This window comes from Amblyomma americanum, chromosome 2, assembly GCF_052857255.1.
Source record: "Amblyomma americanum isolate KBUSLIRL-KWMA chromosome 2, ASM5285725v1, whole genome shotgun sequence".
NCBI classification, from domain to species: Eukaryota; Metazoa; Arthropoda; class Arachnida; order Ixodida; family Ixodidae; genus Amblyomma; species Amblyomma americanum.
In genome coordinates this window covers 132,840,612-132,862,375 of record NC_135498.1, presented here as the reverse complement: position 1 = coordinate 132,862,375, position 21,764 = coordinate 132,840,612, and the positions used below count along the sequence as shown (strand labels likewise).

The 21,764-nt window shown below is 45.2% G+C and overlaps 1 protein-coding gene across 4 annotated transcripts in view; it reads right to left on the bottom strand.

The window, feature by feature from the left end:
- LOC144121813 (monocarboxylate transporter 12-like) overlaps positions 1–21,764 on the bottom strand; it is a 66,599-nt gene that overhangs the window by 8,085 nt on the left and 36,750 nt on the right. For all 4 annotated transcript variants that reach the window (XM_077655220.1, XM_077655222.1, XM_077655219.1 and 1 more), the window contains one exon: positions 6,849–7,859. In XM_077655220.1, the coding sequence (XP_077511346.1) occupies positions 6,849–7,859 (1,011 nt within the window). The remainder of the gene's footprint in view (positions 1–6,848; positions 7,860–21,764) is intronic.

Below are 21,764 nucleotides of genomic sequence, written 5' to 3'. Positions count from 1 at the left end.
CAAATCGCAAGGATTACACTCTAAGTGCCTTACACAGTGTTGCAAGCATAAGCAGATTGGCACACGACTTTAATCTCCTAAAGCCTAACGTGTGCCGTATGGTAAATATCAGAAATTTCTAAAAGGTTTTAAGTTCTTGCAGTTATGTAGAATACTTACTATCAGTCACATCATTACCATAATGAGATAAAATGTTCTGTCCCTTTGTCATTATGACAATTTTTTTTTAGAATTGTTGAGCTGTACTGTAATAATTTTGTAGTTCTGTCGTTAGTAAGCAGGACAGCACAATACTACAGAAAATACTGTTGTTACTATAAAAATGTTTGTTGTTGCTACTGGTTCATGACCGAAAATACTGGAAAAACACTGATTTGACGACAGAACATTTTCTGTTGTCTTTTTCGAGTAGGCTGCGCTTCGCTAGCCGCCTTCCTACATATATTTTGACGTTACCTATTAAACAAAGTAACCCAAGACCAGATTTGTGACCAAGCAGCCTATTAAACATAAACATGTAATGCGAAAAAAAGAAAAAAAACAGCCGGCGTGCCTGCACATGAGAACCTCATTAAACAGTTTTCAGCTTTTCTTTGAAATTAATAGACGTGTCTCTAGAGATATGTGCAATTTTGTCCTGTCTGAAAGCTCAGGGGAGTAGCAGCATAATTTACCATATTATGCATGCGGTAACGTCGTTGTCCTTCACTACGAGTACTACATCAGTAAAATATCGGTATAATATTAGACTGGCCATTTGGAAATCAAATATGCATAAACAAAAATATTACTTTGTTAATATGTTTCAGAAATCCGCGCAAGAATGTTGATCTTGGCCAGTCTGTTCTTGTGCATGGTAGAAACTGTGCCGATTGCGAATGTTCGCCACTAGTCTACTCGAACAGGGTTAAATATCTTGGCCTGTATCTTGATTATAACATGAGTTGGTCTTCCCAAATTGACTATTTATTAAAGCGACTAGGTGCTCTTTCTGTGCAGTTTATCGTATAAAATACACTACACCTGTAAACTTCCGTCAGACTGTGTATAGATCTTTAGGAGAATCTACCCTAACACATGATGTTTCAGCTGTACGGTTCTTGTGCGACTTGTGAGATCAAGAAGGTAGATAGTTTCCTGTGCAATGTCTCCACTAATTTATTGTATGGCACTGCTCACGAGAAGTCGACCGCAAAACTAGAATGGTTAAAGCAGGAGTTATTCCTCTGCATGACTTGTTCGTGCAAGTGTTAGCTCTCAGAAATTACTTTTCATTGCAGTTTAAACAGCCTCATAGAAAAGCAGAGTCACTTAGGCACATAGCGCGTTATAAAGTTCCTAGGGTTTATACCAACTATGGTAAAAGGACACGACAGTTCTATAAACCCTGCTCTTTTAACAAACTACCTGCAAAGCTGTTGGGTTGAGATTTTATGAGGGCTGTGAAATCTGGACTGCAAGCGTGAATTGAAAGTTGCAATCAAGGAAAATACTGAATTGCTTTGTAATTTAGTTCTTGTTATTGAATAATTTGTTCCGTTTATCATTGCAGATTTCCTTTGCTTTACGTAATAATCAATCGGTAATTCGTTGACTGAACTATACGCAATATATCGGCTTTGTTTTCTTGTTAATTTTTTCTGCCTTTTTTTGCTAAGAATGACAGTTGTGCACTGTAAGCGTTTTGTATTAACCGCGCATTGTTGTGACGGCCGTGGCCAGCAAGCGCTTGCGCTACTGCAGGCACATGCTATGTACTATATATATATATATATATATATATATGTGTGTGTGTGTGTGTGTGTGTGTGTGTGTGTGTGTGTGTGTGTGTGTGTGTGTGTGTGTGTGTGTGTGTGTGTGTGTGTGTGTGTGTGTGTGTGTGTGTGTGTGTGTGTGTGTGTGTGTGTGTGTGTGTGTGTGTGTGTGTGTGTGTGTGTGTGTGTGTGTGTGTGTGTGTGTGTGTGTGTGTGTGTGTGTGTGTGTGTGTGTGTGTGTGTGTGTGTGTGTGTGTGTGTGTGTGTGTGTGTGTGTGTGTGTGTGTGTGTGTGTGTGTGTGTGTGTGTGTGTGTGTGTGTGTGTGTGTGTGTGTGTGTGTGTGTGTGTGTGTGTGTGTGTGTGTGTGTGTGGCTTCCACTCCACATTTCTAGAACGTGAGGAGCATTCAATGTGAGGATCGAAATTTAGAACTTTTATAAAAAAATTTTACACTTCAGAAAGAGATCACAACGGAATACTATGAGTGGAGCGCCTCACGAACCACAAACTGTGCCTTACGTTGTAATTTACCTGTATCGATGTGTATGAAACATGTCTCTTCCTTTGCGATTAGGATTACAATTTCATTTTCCCTTATCTATATCGCTATACAACATATTAGTTTCTTCAAGTTTGAAAGGTTATAATGTTATAGTCCTTTTCTAATCGTAAATCATTATTTTTACGAGAGTATGAATGTCACAAACACAGCAAGTAGTTCTTTTTATTTCTACAAATAGTTCTGTATCTAGCTTGAAATTTTGTGGGCGTTGTAGAGCCAGAAAATAAAATTGCATTCAGAGAGCAGCAAAAGCTTATTCCCCTAACTACTGGTACCTACAATGAAATCAAGACGAAGAAATCGGGGTTGTGCCCTGCAAACGGCGCTGACCAATTCTCAGTGCTTGCCTTTTAGTTTGCTGCCTGCGCCGTGTCTTTTCGCTCCGCATGCGACGCACAAAAAGCAAGAACTACTAGCCTGAATATAATACTGGGCACAGATTTTTTGCAGTGCAGCTGTTGTGGGTGATTGTGCATTTACATTTAAAAGTTCTGTTGTTATTGATGTATTTTTAAGCTAAGCCAAGCACTGCAGAGCTTTTCACAGCGGTACCTTGTATACGACGGCTCTGTTTCTGCCTCGGCAGCTGTCGGAGCTTTATCTCGGAGGCGCCGGCGGTGTGCTGCAGAGTGGGCGGCTGGTTTTACGATTACCGAATATGGTAATTGTCCTCTGAATTAGAAGGTACTCTCTACGTGCACATTAGCTGTATACCTGGTAGCACGCCTTTTTTTTATATCTGCTTATAACCAGAGATGGGCCAGCCCTTCTGAGGGCGTCCTCACCTTCACCTCATGAGGACTTCACTCTGTGAGATGAGGGTGATGGAGGATGGCCGCAAGAAAATTCGTGAAAACGAGGGCGAGGAAGGAAAGACTTGGTGAGATGAGGGCGAGGGAGGAAAGATATAGTGAGGTGAGGACCACGGAGGGAAGGCATGATCAGCTGAAGGTGAGGGAGGGCAGATCCATTTGATGAGGGCGAGAGTGGTGACCCAAATCTTGCTCCGGGCTAACGTTTTTCGTCTTTGCAGCCCGCTATGAATTCCCAATTTAAAGCGCTACTTCTTAAGGGAAGACGTAGTTTCTGCAGTAACGAAAGGCGAGGAGCCACACGCATTCTCCGTCGCCGCGTTATACTACACCGCTGACAATGCTGTGCCGAAAAAAGCGCTCTTCTAGCTCAAAAAGCCTATTTTGAATAATTGTGTAAAGTGTTAGGTGAAACACCCTGTATACTGCGCTAACAAGGGGGTACTGGCCGGGCCGTGTGATGGCCGCTGGTCCAACGGCAACCGTGGTACCGCAGTCAACGTTTTCATTATCAGCCACGTGTCTGTCAGATCATCAGAGTCTAGAGTGAAACATGTGAAAATTATGCATAGTAACTTTGTTGAATTCCCAATTTCTAAGTCTTGTTTCCCGGAATAATAATAATAATTGGTTTTGGGGGAAAGAAAATGGCGCAGTATCTGTTTCATATATCGTTGGACACCTGAACCGCGCCATAAGGGCAGGGTAAAGGTTGGAGTGAAAGAAGAAAGGAAGAGAGAGGTGCCGTAGTGGAGGGCTCCGGAATAATTTCGACCACCTGGGGATCTTTACCGTGCACTGACATCGCACAGCACACGGGCGCCTTAGCGTTTTGCCTCCATAAATACGCAGCCGCCGCGGTCGGGTTCGAACCCGGGAACTCTGGGTCAGTAGTCGAGCGCCCTAACCACTGAGCCACCGCGGCGAGGCTTGTTTCCCGGAACGAAGTCTGATTTCAGCTCAGTGAGGTTTAAAAGAACTGACTGCGGCGCAAAAAATGCTTCTACGAAATTCCACGGCCAAATTAAAGACTGTTCTCGGCGTTGTTGTGGGATTTTTCATTCGCACTGTGAGTTGTTCTGTACAGTAGTATATTATTCTATTTTTTCTTTTCCCCCTGGAATTGCACTATAGGAAAGCGATGCCAGAGTGTAATGGACAAAGCCAGCCAGTGTTGTCTTACCATGGATATAAAGCAGCAGCTTAATGACCTTGGTCTGAATCATCGCCTGCTGTGCTTCGAGTTGCATGTTTGCTAAAAAAGAAAAGTTACTTCTCTCCGAATAACAAGGACATCTATTGGTTTATTGCGGTCTCTGGGGAGACCTGTGGTCATGTAATCGCGCAACTGATTTTATGAACCAAATTTCTTGTAGGGTTGGTAGGGAATCGACACTCAGTTCTGGATGTTGCATAGACGAGGAAGAAAAAAATTACGGGCTATTTAGCTTGGGGTTGACCACGAATTATTGTGCTCCAGCAATATTAGCCCTGGTTTTGCATGGTTTACTTGACTTTATATTCTTTTGCTTTACCTGTTTGGATCATGTATCAAATGAGGTGATTTTGCGGTTTTTTACATCATTTTAGACTTGTACTGCGGTAGAATTGGCCATTCTCTACATTTACAGAATTCTGAGAGTCCTGATTCCGCTCCAGGCGCAGAGGTGCAACAGTTAAACTACGCGCCACTACCCTAAGATGGCAGCTGCTGCCATCGATGGAGGTTGCAAGATCCATATTGTTCCTGAGGAATCTCTAGCGTATAATCATTATTTGAACTGCCATGGTGGACAGTTTGCTGACGATTCGGTGGGCAGCTTGTGATGACATTACAACTTCACGTTACCAAAGTGGCCCACAAGCTAGAAGCAGGCATCGGACAGACAGACAACCGCTTTTCGCCGGAGTGGAAGCGCTAGGGAACTAAAATGACAACCACAAGAATCGTTCACTCAAGACTGGGGGAGTTAGTGATCACCATTATTTAGCCCTAATGCGGCATTGTAGTGACTAGTTTGATTTCGATGTGGCCTGAATGCTCTATTTTAAGCGATAGCAGAAGAGCCTCACGACACCGGAAAGCCGGCATCGCAGTGGGGGAAGACACTAAAGAAATAAACATCATACATGAGGGATCGGGATACGAACCCCACGGCGGCGCTAAAAAAAAATCCGCTGGTAGCTGCTTCAGACGACTACGCCGTTACCACAGCTTTTTTAAGCATGGTATTTATTACACCGAAAATATATTCTATTTTATATTAACTAACGTATTTAGTAAGGCCACGAAGCACACCCTCAAAAAGACAGAGCAACAGAGTACTGGACGCAAGGTAAGGCTTAGCACGTCACTAAGACGGTGTAGCACTCCGGTTTAAAGTAGGTCGGTTCATACACTTCCCTCAGATGAACAATGAGTTAGGAGAAATCTTAACATCCTTTCTGTACGTACTGCCAAGCTCTCGAGCTGTGCTTGCAATCCCGTCGTTTTCGTCAGGTACTCGCGTTCACGCCTGTTAAACTGCCAGTCTTTCACGCTGAAGTTTGAAAGCATGGTCTTCGTCATCTTCCATCCATGCGCGAGGAAGCGCCATCAGACGAGCAAGCAGCAAGCCGCACGAAATGGCGGGAGATTAGAAGCAGTGAAATTCAGAAAACCCATTGCTATCTCAATGTCAATGGGTAATGGTAATTAAACGAACTAAAAACTTTCCTTATACTGAATCAATGCTGTGCTTAGCACTTATTGTATTGGTCGTGGTAAACGCTACAACATTGTTTTCTAAATATTCGGGGCATACATTAGTTTTTGTGCACAGACCCAACAACGCGTTGAGTCATTTGAGCAGTGCATATAGATATAAAAAAAATGCTACAAATGCAGGGCACATGTATGCATGCAGTGCGTGCGAGAATTAAACGCAGAGTGATATTTTGGGGGTGAACTCGTAACTGTCTCTGTTTTGTCTCACGTATCAGCTCAAAAAACACACAAACACTTACACGCACAACGATATAACCACCTAGCTTCTCGTCCAATAGTGCCTTGAGGGCTTGTCTTCTACGTTCATTACTCAGTAATATCGCCTGATGTTGCCCACTACAAAAACATAACTTGAGCTTTAAAACGACTGTTAGTGTAGGTGAGGGTGAGGGAGGGCTGATGATGCTAGGGCGAGGGAGAGGGAAGGTGATTAAAATTTTGGAAGTGAGGATGAGGGTGAGGAAGGGCTGGATAAGTTTTCAAACTGAGAGTGAAGAGGAGGGAGGGTCATGGATTAGGAATTGAGAATGAGGAAGGAAAAGTAGAAATGAGGGCATTTGTCCACCTCTGCTTACAACTGCTGCACAGATGCACAGAGACTGCCCGAGATGGTTTTCGAACTGTTTGGCGGCGTCTGATGAGCACGCCCCACCCGATGACGACGACAATTGCACGATACGGGAGGAACGGGCTGCTTGATTGAAGGGAGTAACCCAGTCGCAGCGAAGAGCTTGCTTTGGCCACTTGGCAAAGAGGAAGCTAGCCTGCCGACCTGTAGACGACAAAGGTAAAGCACGTGCGCGTGACCGGTTGCGGACCCACCTACGTTCCACAATAAACGAGCCACAATAGCTGCTGTTTAAACCAAACCCCAGAGCTTCATCCCCTCCTCCTTGCCTTAAGTTGCCTAGGTAGGTGAACGAACGCAAGCTCATAACATATATTCGCTTACCTATCATCGAAGCGCTGCTCAAAGACAAGGGTATCAGAGCGAAACCAAAGAGTCCAGTACAGGTCGCAACGGTTTTGATCCCAAGGTAGTGAACCAGCAGGATGCCCCGGACAGCACCAGCGAACCCTTGCACCACAGTCTCAGCAATTCTGAGGGCCACTATACTTGTCACTGTGAAGACATGCGGCATTGCGAGCGTGCAAAGTGCCTCTATCACGAAAGACATGGCGAAAAGCGGGTACCGAAAGCAAGGTACCCAGTCCGACAGCGGCACTATGAAGAGACGACCAAGAATATGGCCGAGGGCACCAAACACAACTAGCTGAACAGCAAAGTCGAGCTTTACGCCTTTGTCCATCGCGTAGTCCACAATTGTCATTGCAAAGGCCATGAGCGAGTACTCGCCCACCACGGTAGCCGCGAGAAACACGTAGAACGCTGGGTCACGAAGCAAAAGCACGCTCGCCTTGAGGACACCGAACGTCTGTGCAGATTTTGTGGTACACGATACGTTTGGCTGCTGGAAGGAGCCGCGTTTGGACGAACACAAATCTGCTTCCTCGATGCAGGTTGGGCATGGCTGAAGAGAAATAAGAGATGCCCTCGGAAGCTCCCCTGGAACTCTTGCGTTGTCATCAGCGAGAGTATTTAGCTGACCTGGTGATGGCTCATCAACAGGAAGCGATGTTCTTTTCACATAATTTCCGTTTGCCTTGCATAAAGTCTGAGTATAAAGCCTTGAAAGGACGTTTTTCAGGCAGCCAAGCTCCAAGAACAAAGGATTCTTCAGAAGCATGCTCAGGGGCACTGCATGCAATATCAGAGCACCGCATATTAGAAGACCTCCTTGGAGAGCGTAAACGTCGTGTAAGCAGGTCAGCACGGCTGGGGCATATATTCCGGAAACGCTCCAAGCGACGAGGATAAGTGACACAGCCGTTCCCTTGTACTTGTCGAAAATCATCATGCTGTAGACGCACACACATGTCAGGAACATCCCCATGCCTAGACCTGCAAAAGCGTAAGTAGAGAATAATATGTTAGTGTGATATTAGCTTGGTAATTGCGATCCGCCCGCCCCCAGTAGAGCGTTTTGACTCCCCGCATAGAGCAGTACCCAAGCCTTTTCATTCATGTCGGCTTACCTCCTCGAAGCAAGAAGTATAGATCCTAATATGTTTTGTATTTTAAATTCAAGAAAAAGAAGGTACACGAAAACTACAGGGACTAGGTTGAGGGACAGGAAAAGAGCAACTTTGGTTAATAAAATGAACACGAGTTACTAGTTCTCTAGCTGAAAACTAAATCACGAAACGAACCTGGGCAGAGAGATTCAGGTACCAACTCACCACGGTGGCATAAAGGTTAGCGATTGGGCAGCTGCGACCGAGGAGGTGAGGCTACAAGTGAGTTTGGCAGAGAACAGGACTGTTTGAAGGTCTAGAAAATACGCCTTCGTCATGCACTGGATGTTACCAGGCTGATGATGATTGCGACTACGAAGATGCGTACGACAGCACGGATGCTTGTAAGTATTTAAATTTAGCGCCGATTGTCAACTTTATCTTGGTTTACATAAATGTATAAATCTGCCAAAGAACCAAAAACAAGCACAAAGTGCAATGTGCTTTTTTAGGAAATGCGGTGCATTTAACAGGTACACTTTGTGTGCCAGTACCTGATCACATGGTTGGCTGCATCACTTAGTCCATTGGGCTGCATCAGATAGGTCAGAATTTTCCTGTCCAAAGTCGCCTCAGCTGGTTGTTGTTTTTATGATGAACAAAGAGCATTTTTTTCTTTTAACTCGTGGAATTGCCCTTGACTTTCCCAGTGTAATCGATATGTTTTAGTTTTGAAAAACACAGCTTCTCCCTTGAGAAGTGAAAGCTGTAAATTGTAAACTGTGGGGTACATCGTCCCGAAGTGACAGACTGACTATGAGGGACGCCGTAGTTGAGTGTGCGGATAATCTAAAGCGCTGGGGGTTCTTTAATGTGAGCTGACATTGCAGAGCGCAAGGGGGGTTTGTGATTTTTAGCCGCGATTGACACTGCAACATAGGGATCAGGACCCTTACGCCATAACCACATAGCCATCGTTGCGTGTATGTCAGTAGTATAGACGAAGTGAATATTCAATAGCAAAAAACACTGAGTCACTTAAGACTAACCCAATCAGAGACATTGGTTGCTAGGTGCGGTACGGTAGAGTTATTAACATTTCACATGGCAAATGTGTAATGTTGCATGGTCTTGCTGCACAGCAGAAAGAACGAAGACACTTTTAATTAAAGCATCTGGCACTACCATATGAAAAGAACGTGATATCCGCATGCAGTCTGTAATACTTTAGGCTTCAAAACTGTTTGTGTTGACTGGGACTCTGCGACAAGATTGCTAGATGTGGTAATTTGCACAAAGCGTTTAATGCCCTCTGTTTTTAAGAAGTGTCACTACCATATTTGAGGTAACAGCCAAAAAACAAAAACAAAATTAAAATGTCCCCATTGCGTAGCCAGAGCAGTAAAGCGCTCTCGAAGTTCACCATAGAAAAGCCGCCATTTAACGCCTGTCGTCTGCAAGTAATGTGCATTGCATAAGTAGTGCTCTTTATTTTTTCAGTCGCCTTCGTGTGAGTAGCAGAAGGTATGCCATTTTTACCTTGTGCTTCTTGGTAGTGTAGCAACCCATGTTCGACTAGACTGCTTTCAACACTCTCTACGCGGAACTGAAGAGAGACAATTGGTCCGTTTTGGAAGTAAAAAGCACCAATATTATTTATTTCACGGGCATCTGCAATTTTTCGAACAATGTGCCATAATTCTTCAAAACTGTACCTCCGAAACATGGGGGTTATTCTGGATAAATATATATATATATATATATATATATATATATATATATATAAATAAAAGTGTCTTTGTAGAAGTGCCCACTTCTCTTAAATCTTTATTCTGCGGAGCCAACGCAACCTACGTTCGTAACATTCTCTACAATGGCTCCTGCTCGCACTTCATCAAGACACGTCCTTTGGAAATTCCCCGTCGAGAGCCCAACTACCGCCATCATCGGGGACTCTCAAGTTAAATACTTACATCAGCACTTTGATCCTGCAATCCTGCACACCCCAGCATTTATCTGCCAACCTGGTGCCAAAATTGAAGACATCCCCAACCTCCTGGATTGGGTACCACGAGGTGTGTCGGACATCGTCCTTCACGTCGGATGCAACGACGTCGCAATCATGGATGCCGCCACCGCCGCAGACCGGTACGTGCAACTAATACATCAAATCAGAATAAGAAGACCGGATATCATTAACATTTTTGCAACGCTCGTGCTTCCTCGGGCTCCAAATTTGCGAAGGAATTCAACCAACAGGCCTCAAGTGGTAAAGATCAACCAGAAGGCCCAGACCTTTAATGCCCTTCTTGTAGACATCTGCCGACGAGAGCAGAACACCTTCTTCGTAGACCACCAAATGGAAATGTTCCACCCCAGCACAGTTCTGTCTGCAGATGGCGTGCACCCCAGCTTCGGTGGAGTTTCGCTGCTGTCATGGAATATCTATAATTTACTCCTCCAAATTCGCCACCTCACATTGGGGCAATGGAGAGACTACGCGCCACAACATCCACAGCCTCGGCAGCAACAAAATTCGATGAGTACTCCAGAGCCTCGAACATTTGCACAAATCGTAGGCCAAAATGCTATGTCCACTAGACAAGCAGCAGCCAGCCGTCCAGACATCACCACCAGGCCACCACTCAACTCCCGGACATCGAGGGGACACTGCAGCGCCGCACTAAAACAGCCACACCAGACCACCAGTGGCACAGCAGCAGCACATTCCCCTACAGCAAGCACCTCAGCCCAGGCGAGCACATCAAACATGCCATCGTGTCGAGAGGCAAGCCCGAAGAGAGGTATGCAACCGAGGCAAAAACCTGCCGTGGATTCTACACCAGAACAGCAACCCATCACCAGCAGCCCGTCATATAACTGTGGACTGATCCCCAGCACCCCTGTTTTATCATATGACCTCCGGAAGCGTTGTGGTTCCGCCCAGCGAGTGCGCCGGGACTGATACACAGGCCGCGTGAGTACTCCGCCTCCCTTGTTCTCATATCACCGGCAGCCCTGTTTCAAATCTTCAGCTTTTCTTAAATTACGAAAAATAATTGATAAGCGGCTTAGACATGACCTTCATGTTAAAACCTTAAAAACGTACCTTCGGGCTAATATCGTACCGAAAGGTCTACAAGTGAAGCTGATACCAGCAATGAATAATCTATCAGAAGGAGACAAAAAGCAATGGAACGACATATTAAAATCAGCTTCCCTAGAGTTACTCAAAATCACAATTCAGCACTCTGAGAAAGCTTCGGTGATACTGGGAACGGAGGAGCGTCGGGCTCGGAATAATCTTCTTGTTTCCGCGCTGGAGGCCGAGGAACTAGAACGTTTCAAAACAAAAAAAAACTTCAGAAATTGGCATAATCAAAATTAGAAAATTTACACGGGACAAAGTTCCCCATGACGAATGGATGAAAGAAGTACTAAGTGCGGTTGGATCGAATTCTCCCAACCCCGATATCACTCAGTCAAAGGTCAGCAAAGGGCAAACACTCTCAAAACAGGGCCATCACAGTGTAGACAACATCACCAATCTATCTCTAACACCGCTCACAGAGTATGAGCGAGCCGTCCTATCTAGAGGGCTGACTTTTTGCCCCCGCACAGGCAAATTCAATGAATTCCAACTCCTGAAAGATCTTGACGACTTCGCCAGAAAACTTCGCCTGAGAGAATACTTTTTTGATAAGCCCGGAAACCCCCACCAAAACACGGACTTCCACCCAGCAAACCAAAATTGGACTCCCAACATCGGGCGGGAAAAACACTTGGATATCTATATTAAGGCAGTTCAAAATGACATTGTTGAAAATTTTAAGAACCGCAGGTTAGGACCAGACAATCTTTCTAAAAAAGAACGTACTGCTCTCGAGGCGCTCAGCAACCGTACCGACATCGTCATAAAGCCAGCTGATAAGGGCGGAGGCATTGTTATCTTGAACAGGGATGACTATATAGCAGAAGGCATCCGACAGCTTTCTGACAACCATTTTTATAAACAACTGCATGGCGACCCCACCGACGAGCACTCAAAAGCTATATCTGACATTCTCCTCGACCTCATAAAACACAATGAAATCTCCCCGAAACTATGCAAGGCACTCACGGCTACCCATCCTTCTCCTGGGCGTTTCTACATGCTCCCTAAATTACATAAAGCCGGTATTCCTGGACGGCCAATAATTTCAGGAATCGGCACTCTCACAGAACCAATATCAAAGTACATTGACACTCTAATTAGCCACATTCCAGCCACACATCCATCCTACATCAAAGATACAAACCACTTTCTCCGCCAGATAGACAATATAACATTACCAGAAGGAGCCTTTCTTGTGACCATGGATGTAACATCTTTATACACAAACATTCCCCATGCCGACGGCATTGCAGCCCTTTTAGAATCTTATGAACAGCAGAAACCTCATGAATCTCCAAGCCCAAACGTGTTAGGAACACTAGCCAAAATTGTGTTAGAATATAATAGCTTCGAATTTGATCATCAATATTATCTGCAAGTAAGTGGCACCGCTATGGGAACAAGAATGGCCCCAAATTATGCCAATATCTTCATGCATCATATAGAGTCAAAATTTCTTTCTTCTTGTACAATCCAGCCGTACTTTTACAAGCGCTATTTGGATGATATTTTTATAATATGGACAAACACAGAACAACAACTTATCCATTTCATTGACAGTTTCAACTCCGTGCACCCAAACATAAAGTTTACGCACACCTACTCAGCCAGTCAAATCAATTTTCTTGATGTTGACATTCTGGTGGACAAGGGGTCAGTTCGTACAACCGTTTATAGAAAACCAACCGACTCACAAAAATATCTACATTTTCAAAGCGCCCATCCCCGTCACTGCAAAACCAGCATCCCTTATTCGCAGGCCCATCGTTTTCGAAGAATCTGCTCTAACGACCTAGACTTTAATGAAAACTCCGAACACATGCGCAACGTGCTCTTAACACAGCGCTATCCACGTTCCCTTATTGATGACGCCATAAGCAGAGCTTCAAATCTTAACCGTAGTCAAATACTCCAGGGGCACCAAATAGATAACCGAAATGATTACACTACAAACCTTATCCTCACATTTAACAGTAACGCACCGAACATAAACAGAATTCTTAATAAGCACTTTAACATTCTCCAGCAAAGTCAACGACTATCGAAAATATTTACATGCGCACCCCGCGTGATTTACAGGCGTGCCAAAAACATTCAGAACCACCTAGTCCACTCCAAGGAACACAAAACCCCACAATATGGATGCCAGCCCTGTGGTAAGGGTCGCTGCAAAGTTTGCAAGCACATGCAGACTACGTGTTCCGCAACTAGTACGAGGTCAGTTTTCCAGCATTCAATCAACGGTAACTTTGACTGCGACTCATCAAACATTATTTACCTTCTTGAATGCACTTTGTGTAACCAGCAATACATAGGACAGACAAACACTGCATTCCGCATTCGATTTAACAATCACCGCGCACACGCCAAGTCTCTCCCAAACCTTCCCCTATCCAAGCATGTAAACGCAGAAGGACACCCATTTGACCAACTAAAAGTAACAATTATTCAAGGGGGCTTCAAAAACAGGCGAGAACGTGAACAGCGTGAATCCTATTTTATCCACAAGTTTAATACTATTCAAGAAGGTCTTAACGAAAAGCCTGGTACCCTTTCTTTTATTCACGACCTCCAAACAAAATAATACTACACTTCTCGTTAATTGGCTAACTCAGATATACCTTTTATAACTCCTAGTGTATATCCCAGGCAATCATACCCCTCCTTACTTACACTATCCTGCCTCGTGCAGTATTGATAAGTTTTTGACGTTCTTTCCTTACATTTTCCGACAATCTGAAATCTTTGCACACAGCTAGCCCAGCCCTCCTCCCCTACAAACAAGTATTCCCGGCGAGGTCGGTTCAACGACCCACCCACGGAGAGGGTTGCACCGTTCAGTGAAACCCAGACCCCGTGAGTAAGTTCTTAGACATGTGATCGTTAACGTAGCCCACTCCTTCCTTAACGTTCTAGCCCTCGGCTCACCGGAAATTAGTGAGACCCCCAAAAGGCGCCTGGTTTGGCCTGTTCGTCACTGCCAGTGTCATTTGCGCAGCGGCTCCTCTTTGGCCACGCATCTGCAGCGGCGCCCTTTGTGTTTGTGTTTTTTTTGTGTTTTGTTTCCGTGCTGCCCATGTCCCCCGCACCGTCTTCCTCTCCCTTTCTCTCGTTTCGCCATCTCCTTTTGTACCCCACCCTTCCTTACTATACTAGTTTTCCCCCCTTTTTTATTTTATTTCTATTTTTTTTTTGCTTCCTCCCCCAATATTGTCCCGGTCTGCTCCCCGCACCCCCATCTTTATTTTTTTTTCAGTTTTTTGAACCGTTGTTGCTATTTGCGTGTAACACTCCTTTCTCCCTCCTCTTGAGCTCACAAACTTAAAACGTCCATCTGACGCGAGACCACTACAGTCCTGAAGAAGACCGCACCGCGGTCGAAACGTTGATAAATAAAAGTGTCTTTGTAGAAGTGCCCACTTCTCTTAAATCTTTATTCTGCGGAGCCAACGCAACCTACGTTCGTAACATTCTCTACAATGGCTCCTGCTCGCACTTCATCAAGACACGTCCTTTGGAAATTCCCCGTCGAGAGCCCAACTACCGCCATCATCGGGGACTCTCAAGTTAAATACTTACATCAGCACTTTGATCCTGCAATCCTGCACACCCCAGCATTTATCTGCCAACCTGGTGCCAAAATTGAAGACATCCCCAACCTCCTGGATTGGGTACCACGAGGTGTGTCGGACATCGTCCTTCACGTCGGATGCAACGACGTCGCAATCATGGATGCCGCCACCGCCGCAGACCGGTACGTGCAACTAATACATCAAATCAGAATAAGAAGACCGGATATCATTAACATTTTTGCAACGCTCGTGCTTCCTCGGGCTCCAAATTTGCGAAGGAATTCAACCAACAGGCCTCAAGTGGTAAAGATCAACCAGAAGGCCCAGACCTTTAATGCCCTTCTTGTAGACATCTGCCGACGAGAGCAGAACACCTTCTTCGTAGACCACCAAATGGAAATGTTCCACCCCAGCACAGTTCTGTCTGCAGATGGCGTGCACCCCAGCTTCGGTGGAGTTTCGCTGCTGTCATGGAATATCTATAATTTACTCCTCCAAATTCGCCACCTCACATTGGGGCAATGGAGAGACTACGCGCCACAACATCCACAGCCTCGGCAGCAACAAAATTCGATGAGTACTCCAGAGCCTCGAACATTTGCACAAATCGTAGGCCAAAATGCTATGTCCACTAGACAAGCAGCAGCCAGCCGTCCAGACATCACCACCAGGCCACCACTCAACTCCCGGACATCGAGGGGACACTGCAGCGCCGCACTAAAACAGCCACACCAGACCACCAGTGGCACAGCAGCAGCACATTCCCCTACAGCAAGCACCTCAGCCCAGGCGAGCACATCAAACATGCCATCGTGTCGAGAGGCAAGCCCGAAGAGAGGTATGCAACCGAGGCAAAAACCTGCCGTGGATTCTACACCAGAACAGCAACCCATCACCAGCAGCCCGTCATATAACTGTGGACTGATCCCCAGCACCCCTGTTTTATCATATGACCTCCGGAAGCGTTGTGGTTCCGCCCAGCGAGTGCGCCGGGACTGATACACAGGCCGCGTGAGTACTCCGCCTCCCTTGTTCTCATATCACCGGCAGCCCTGTTTCAAATCTTCAGCTTTTCTTAAATTACGAAAAATAATTGATAAGCGGCTTAGACATGACCTTCATGTTAAAACCTTAAAAACGTACCTTCGGGCTAATATCGTACCGAAAGGTCTACAAGTGAAGCTGATACCAGCAATGAATAATCTATCAGAAGGAGACAAAAAGCAATGGAACGACATATTAAAATCAGCTTCCCTAGAGTTACTCAAAATCACAATTCAGCACTCTGAGAAAGCTTCGGTGATACTGGGAACGGAGGAGCGTCGGGCTCGGAATAATCTTCTTGTTTCCGCGCTGGAGGCCGAGGAACTAGAACGTTTCAAAACAAAAAAAACTTCAGAAATTGGCATAATCAAAATTAGAAAATTTACACGGGACAAAGTTCCCCATGACGAATGGATGAAAGAAGTACTAAGTGCGGTTGGATCGAATTCTCCCAACCCCGATATCACTCAGTCAAAGGTCAGCAAAGGGCAAACACTCTCAAAACAGGGCCATCACAGTGTAGACAACATCACCAATCTATCTCTAACACCGCTCACAGAGTATGAGCGAGCCGTCCTATCTAGAGGGCTGACTTTTTGCCCCCGCACAGGCAAATTCAATGAATTCCAACTCCTGAAAGATCTTGACGACTTCGCCAGAAAACTTCGCCTGAGAGAATACTTTTTTGATAAGCCCGGAAACCCCCACCAAAACACGGACTTCCACCCAGCAAACCAAAATTGGACTCCCAACATCGGGCGGGAAAAACACTTGGATATCTATATTAAGGCAGTTCAAAATGACATTGTTGAAAATTTTAAGAACCGCAGGTTAGGACCAGACAATCTTTCTAAAAAAGAACGTACTGCTCTCGAGGCGCTCAGCAACCGTACCGACATCGTCATAAAGCCAGCTGATAAGGGCGGAGGCATTGTTATCTTGAACAGGGATGACTATATAGCAGAAGGCATCCGACAGCTTTCTGACAACCATTTTTATAAACAACTGCATGGCGACCCCACCGACGAGCACTCAAAAGCTATATCTGACATTCTCCTCGACCTCATAAAACACAATGAAATCTCCCCGAAACTATGCAAGGCACTCACGGCTACCCATCCTTCTCCTGGGCGTTTCTACATGCTCCCTAAATTACATAAAGCCGGTATTCCTGGACGGCCAATAATTTCAGGAATCGGCACTCTCACAGAACCAATATCAAAGTACATTGACACTCTAATTAGCCACATTCCAGCCACACATCCATCCTACATCAAAGATACAAACCACTTTCTCCGCCAGATAGACAATATAACATTACCAGAAGGAGCCTTTCTTGTGACCATGGATGTAACATCTTTATACACAAACATTCCCCATGCCGACGGCATTGCAGCCCTTTTAGAATCTTATGAACAGCAGAAACCTCATGAATCTCCAAGCCCAAACGTGTTAGGAACACTAGCCAAAATTGTGTTAGAATATAATAGCTTCGAATTTGATCATCAATATTATCTGCAAGTAAGTGGCACCGCTATGGGAACAAGAATGGCCCCAAATTATGCCAATATCTTCATGCATCATATAGAGTCAAAATTTCTTTCTTCTTGTACAATCCAGCCGTACTTTTACAAGCGCTATTTGGATGATATTTTTATAATATGGACAAACACAGAACAACAACTTATCCATTTCATTGACAGTTTCAACTCCGTGCACCCAAACATAAAGTTTACGCACACCTACTCAGCCAGTCAAATCAATTTTCTTGATGTTGACATTCTGGTGGACAAGGGGTCAGTTCGTACAACCGTTTATAGAAAACCAACCGACTCACAAAAATATCTACATTTTCAAAGCGCCCATCCCCGTCACTGCAAAACCAGCATCCCTTATTCGCAGGCCCATCGTTTTCGAAGAATCTGCTCTAACGACCTAGACTTTAATGAAAACTCCGAACACATGCGCAACGTGCTCTTAACACAGCGCTATCCACGTTCCCTTATTGATGACGCCATAAGCAGAGCTTCAAATCTTAACCGTAGTCAAATACTCCAGGGGCACCAAATAGATAACCGAAATGATTACACTACAAACCTTATCCTCACATTTAACAGTAACGCACCGAACATAAACAGAATTCTTAATAAGCACTTTAACATTCTCCAGCAAAGTCAACGACTATCGAAAATATTTACATGCGCACCCCGCGTGATTTACAGGCGTGCCAAAAACATTCAGAACCACCTAGTCCACTCCAAGGAACACAAAACCCCACAATATGGATGCCAGCCCTGTGGTAAGGGTCGCTGCAAAGTTTGCAAGCACATGCAGACTACGTGTTCCGCAACTAGTACGAGGTCAGTTTTCCAGCATTCAATCAACGGTAACTTTGACTGCGACTCATCAAACATTATTTACCTTCTTGAATGCACTTTGTGTAACCAGCAATACATAGGACAGACAAACACTGCATTCCGCATTCGATTTAACAATCACCGCGCACACGCCAAGTCTCTCCCAAACCTTCCCCTATCCAAGCATGTAAACGCAGAAGGACACCCATTTGACCAACTAAAAGTAACAATTATTCAAGGGGGCTTCAAAAACAGGCGAGAACGTGAACAGCGTGAATCCTATTTTATCCACAAGTTTAATACTATTCAAGAAGGTCTTAACGAAAAGCCTGGTACCCTTTCTTTTATTCACGACCTCCAAACAAAATAATACTACACTTCTCGTTAATTGGCTAACTCAGATATACCTTTTATAACTCCTAGTGTATATCCCAGGCAATCATACCCCTCCTTACTTACACTATCCTGCCTCGTGCAGTATTGATAAGTTTTTGACGTTCTTTCCTTACATTTTCCGACAATCTGAAATCTTTGCACACAGCTAGCCCAGCCCTCCTCCCCTACAAACAAGTATTCCCGGCGAGGTCGGTTCAACGACCCACCCACGGAGAGGGTTGCACCGTTCAGTGAAACCCAGACCCCGTGAGTAAGTTCTTAGACATGTGATCGTTAACGTAGCCCACTCCTTCCTTAACGTTCTAGCCCTCGGCTCACCGGAAATTAGTGAGACCCCCAAAAGGCGCCTGGTTTGGCCTGTTCGTCACTGCCAGTGTCATTTGCGCAGCGGCTCCTCTTTGGCCACGCATCTGCAGCGGCGCCCTTTGTGTTTGTGTTTTTTTTTGTGTTTTGTTTCCGTGCTGCCCATGTCCCCCGCACCGTCTTCCTCTCCCTTTCTCTCGTTTCGCCATCTCCTTTTGTACCCCACCCTTCCTTACTATACTAGTTTTCCCCCCTTTTTTATTTTATTTCTATTTTTTTTTTTGCTTCCTCCCCCAATATTGTCCCGGTCTGCTCCCCGCACCCCCATCTTTATTTTTTTTTCAGTTTTTTGAACCGTTGTTGCTATTTGCGTGTAACACTCCTTTCTCCCTCCTCTTGAGCTCACAAACTTAAAACGTCCATCTGACGCGAGACCACTACAGTCCTGAAGAAGACCGCACCGCGGTCGAAACGTTGATAAATAAAAGTGTCTTTGTAGAAGTGCCCACTTCTCTTAAATCTATATATATATATATATATATATATATATATATATATATATATATATATATATATATATATATATATATATATATATATATATATATATATATATATATACGTTTTTCATTTCAAAGATGCACATAGCGCTACAAATGATGCAAAATATGATAATATTATGCAGGTGATAAAATATGTCTGTGCGCAAAATGACGGAAAACATGCTACTAGGCTTCGAGCTTAGAAAACGATTATTTCCTGCGCTCACTGCGTGGCATAAAAAAAAACCGTTGTTGCATTTTCGCAGAAATAATCTGATTCAGCCATGTAGACAGTTGTGTACTATGTGAGCTAAAGAAGTAACCGCTTGCATTAGGTGAAACATTTACTGGCAGTCGCTGCGTCAACCTGATAGAAAAAAGTGGAGCATGATACTTTCATTTTCCTACTCATGACACGACATATCACAAACATTCCTTTACATACACCTTCATTTCGCACTTGTACTTTTGTGTACTTCTGCACACACGGCCACCGCAGTGGCTCAGTGGCTATGGCACTCGGCTTCCGACCAAAAAGACAAGTGTTCGATCCGGATCGCGGCGGTCCCATTTCGATGGAGGCGAAATACTATAGGCCCGTGTACTGTGCGACGTCAGTGCACGTTACAGAACCCGATGTGGTCGAGATTATCCCGAGCCCTTTACACTGCGCCCTTCATAGCCTGAGCCACTTTCGGACAATAGACCCCACAAGACGAAAACGAACTTCCTTACACAGGGCTTGCAAATGTCCGCAATAATCCAAATTGTTTTATGCACATTACGCGTTGTTTTGAGCGAGTGATAGACTATTGGACTGCACATTGAATAATTCGAAGTCGGCACCCTTACCTGGATAGGTGTTGCTTTCTTTTTATGCCGCATCCTAAGTAGGTCACAATGGGGGGGGGCTAGTGGGTCCGCTATGGGCAAGAGGGGTGGGGCAACCGCTAGAGCACCTACGTCGGCCCCCTTTAGAGATTAAGTGAGCCAGCTTAAACTGGGCTTGCCCCTGTTGATTCTACATGGGCCCTATATAGGTGTTGCTAAGGCTACCTCTTGCCATATTCCTACATGTAGCCCACATCGGTCCCTTGTAGGGCACTTGCGGGAAGATGAAACATTAATGTGGGCTCTATGCTCGGAACCACCTGCGGCTGTCCACACGAAATTACTGTAAGTCCCAAATAGGTCGTGGCAGGGCTGGAAAAAGGGGACGCCCACATGCTCCCTATATTGGTCTCTTGTAGTGTATTTGATGGCAGGTGGAACATACATGTGGGCTCTATGCAGGAAAAACCTAATTAGGACTGAATTATGTTGGACACCCAAAACGACTAGAGTCTCGCATCAGCCATGCCGGGGGTCGAAAGTGGACGTGCCCACAAGCTGCCTACATCGCTTCCTTGTGCGCGCCTTTTGGGCAGATGCTACACATATGCGGGCGCTAAGCGAGAAAACCCTGACGAGCCCAAATGGGGCAGCCGATTCATTGCCGCAGTTGGTCCTACATCGGCTACAGCGAGGCTTGACTCACTGAGTGTCTCCACCATGTTATGGATGCAATGTTTAACTTCACAAATTCGTATTATGCGCACTCATAACCTACTCTTATAGACAATTTCTAATATAATTTTCAGCATCCTTAATCGATTACTTCAAATTGCATGCTTTGGGCACTCGCGCTCACCAAAATTGTGCAAAATAATCAGACCATGCACAGGAATGACGGTGCCCATTAACCAGGATGCGCGGGGCTACCTGAGTCTTCGAACGTCGTTATAGTTGGGAGCACAAATACGGGCTGTCCGCGCAGCACTCAACACCAAGGCGCACTGCCTGCAAAAAATTCAACACCAGCTCATTGTGGGCAGCCCACATAACAGATCCGACTCCGAGTTTAGAAAGAAAATTTCACTTGGTTGCTTAGGTGACGGTGGCATTGAAAAAAAAAATATTGCATCATAATATGCTTTGGCAATATGGGGGCATTTGGGGTGGGTCTGCCCCTAAATAATCAACATTGGACCCATGATGACCATGTGGGCTAGCCTCAATAGGGCATGCCCATTTAGAACCCGCATCGGTCCCATAACTAATTCAGAGGTGCTGAGATTAAAACGTGACCTTCGCCCTCAGGGGCTAGCCACATCTTACCAAAATAGGGCCGATGGGGAAACTCGCTAGGCTACTGACATGAAGAAATTCAGGCCGATGTTGGCAGCCCCACAAGAGCTACCTGGATCGGTCCCAAGTGAGACCTACTGGGGCGTATGTGGGCAGCACACTGCCGGCCGGCTAGGGCCCGCGTCCCAATCCCCACATTGGTCCCACCAGGGCTCGAATGGGCTACCCGCATTGGACCTTCAGAGGGCCTCACTGCATAGCTCACTTTGTGCTACAGGCGATTTTCGTTCTTTTTTT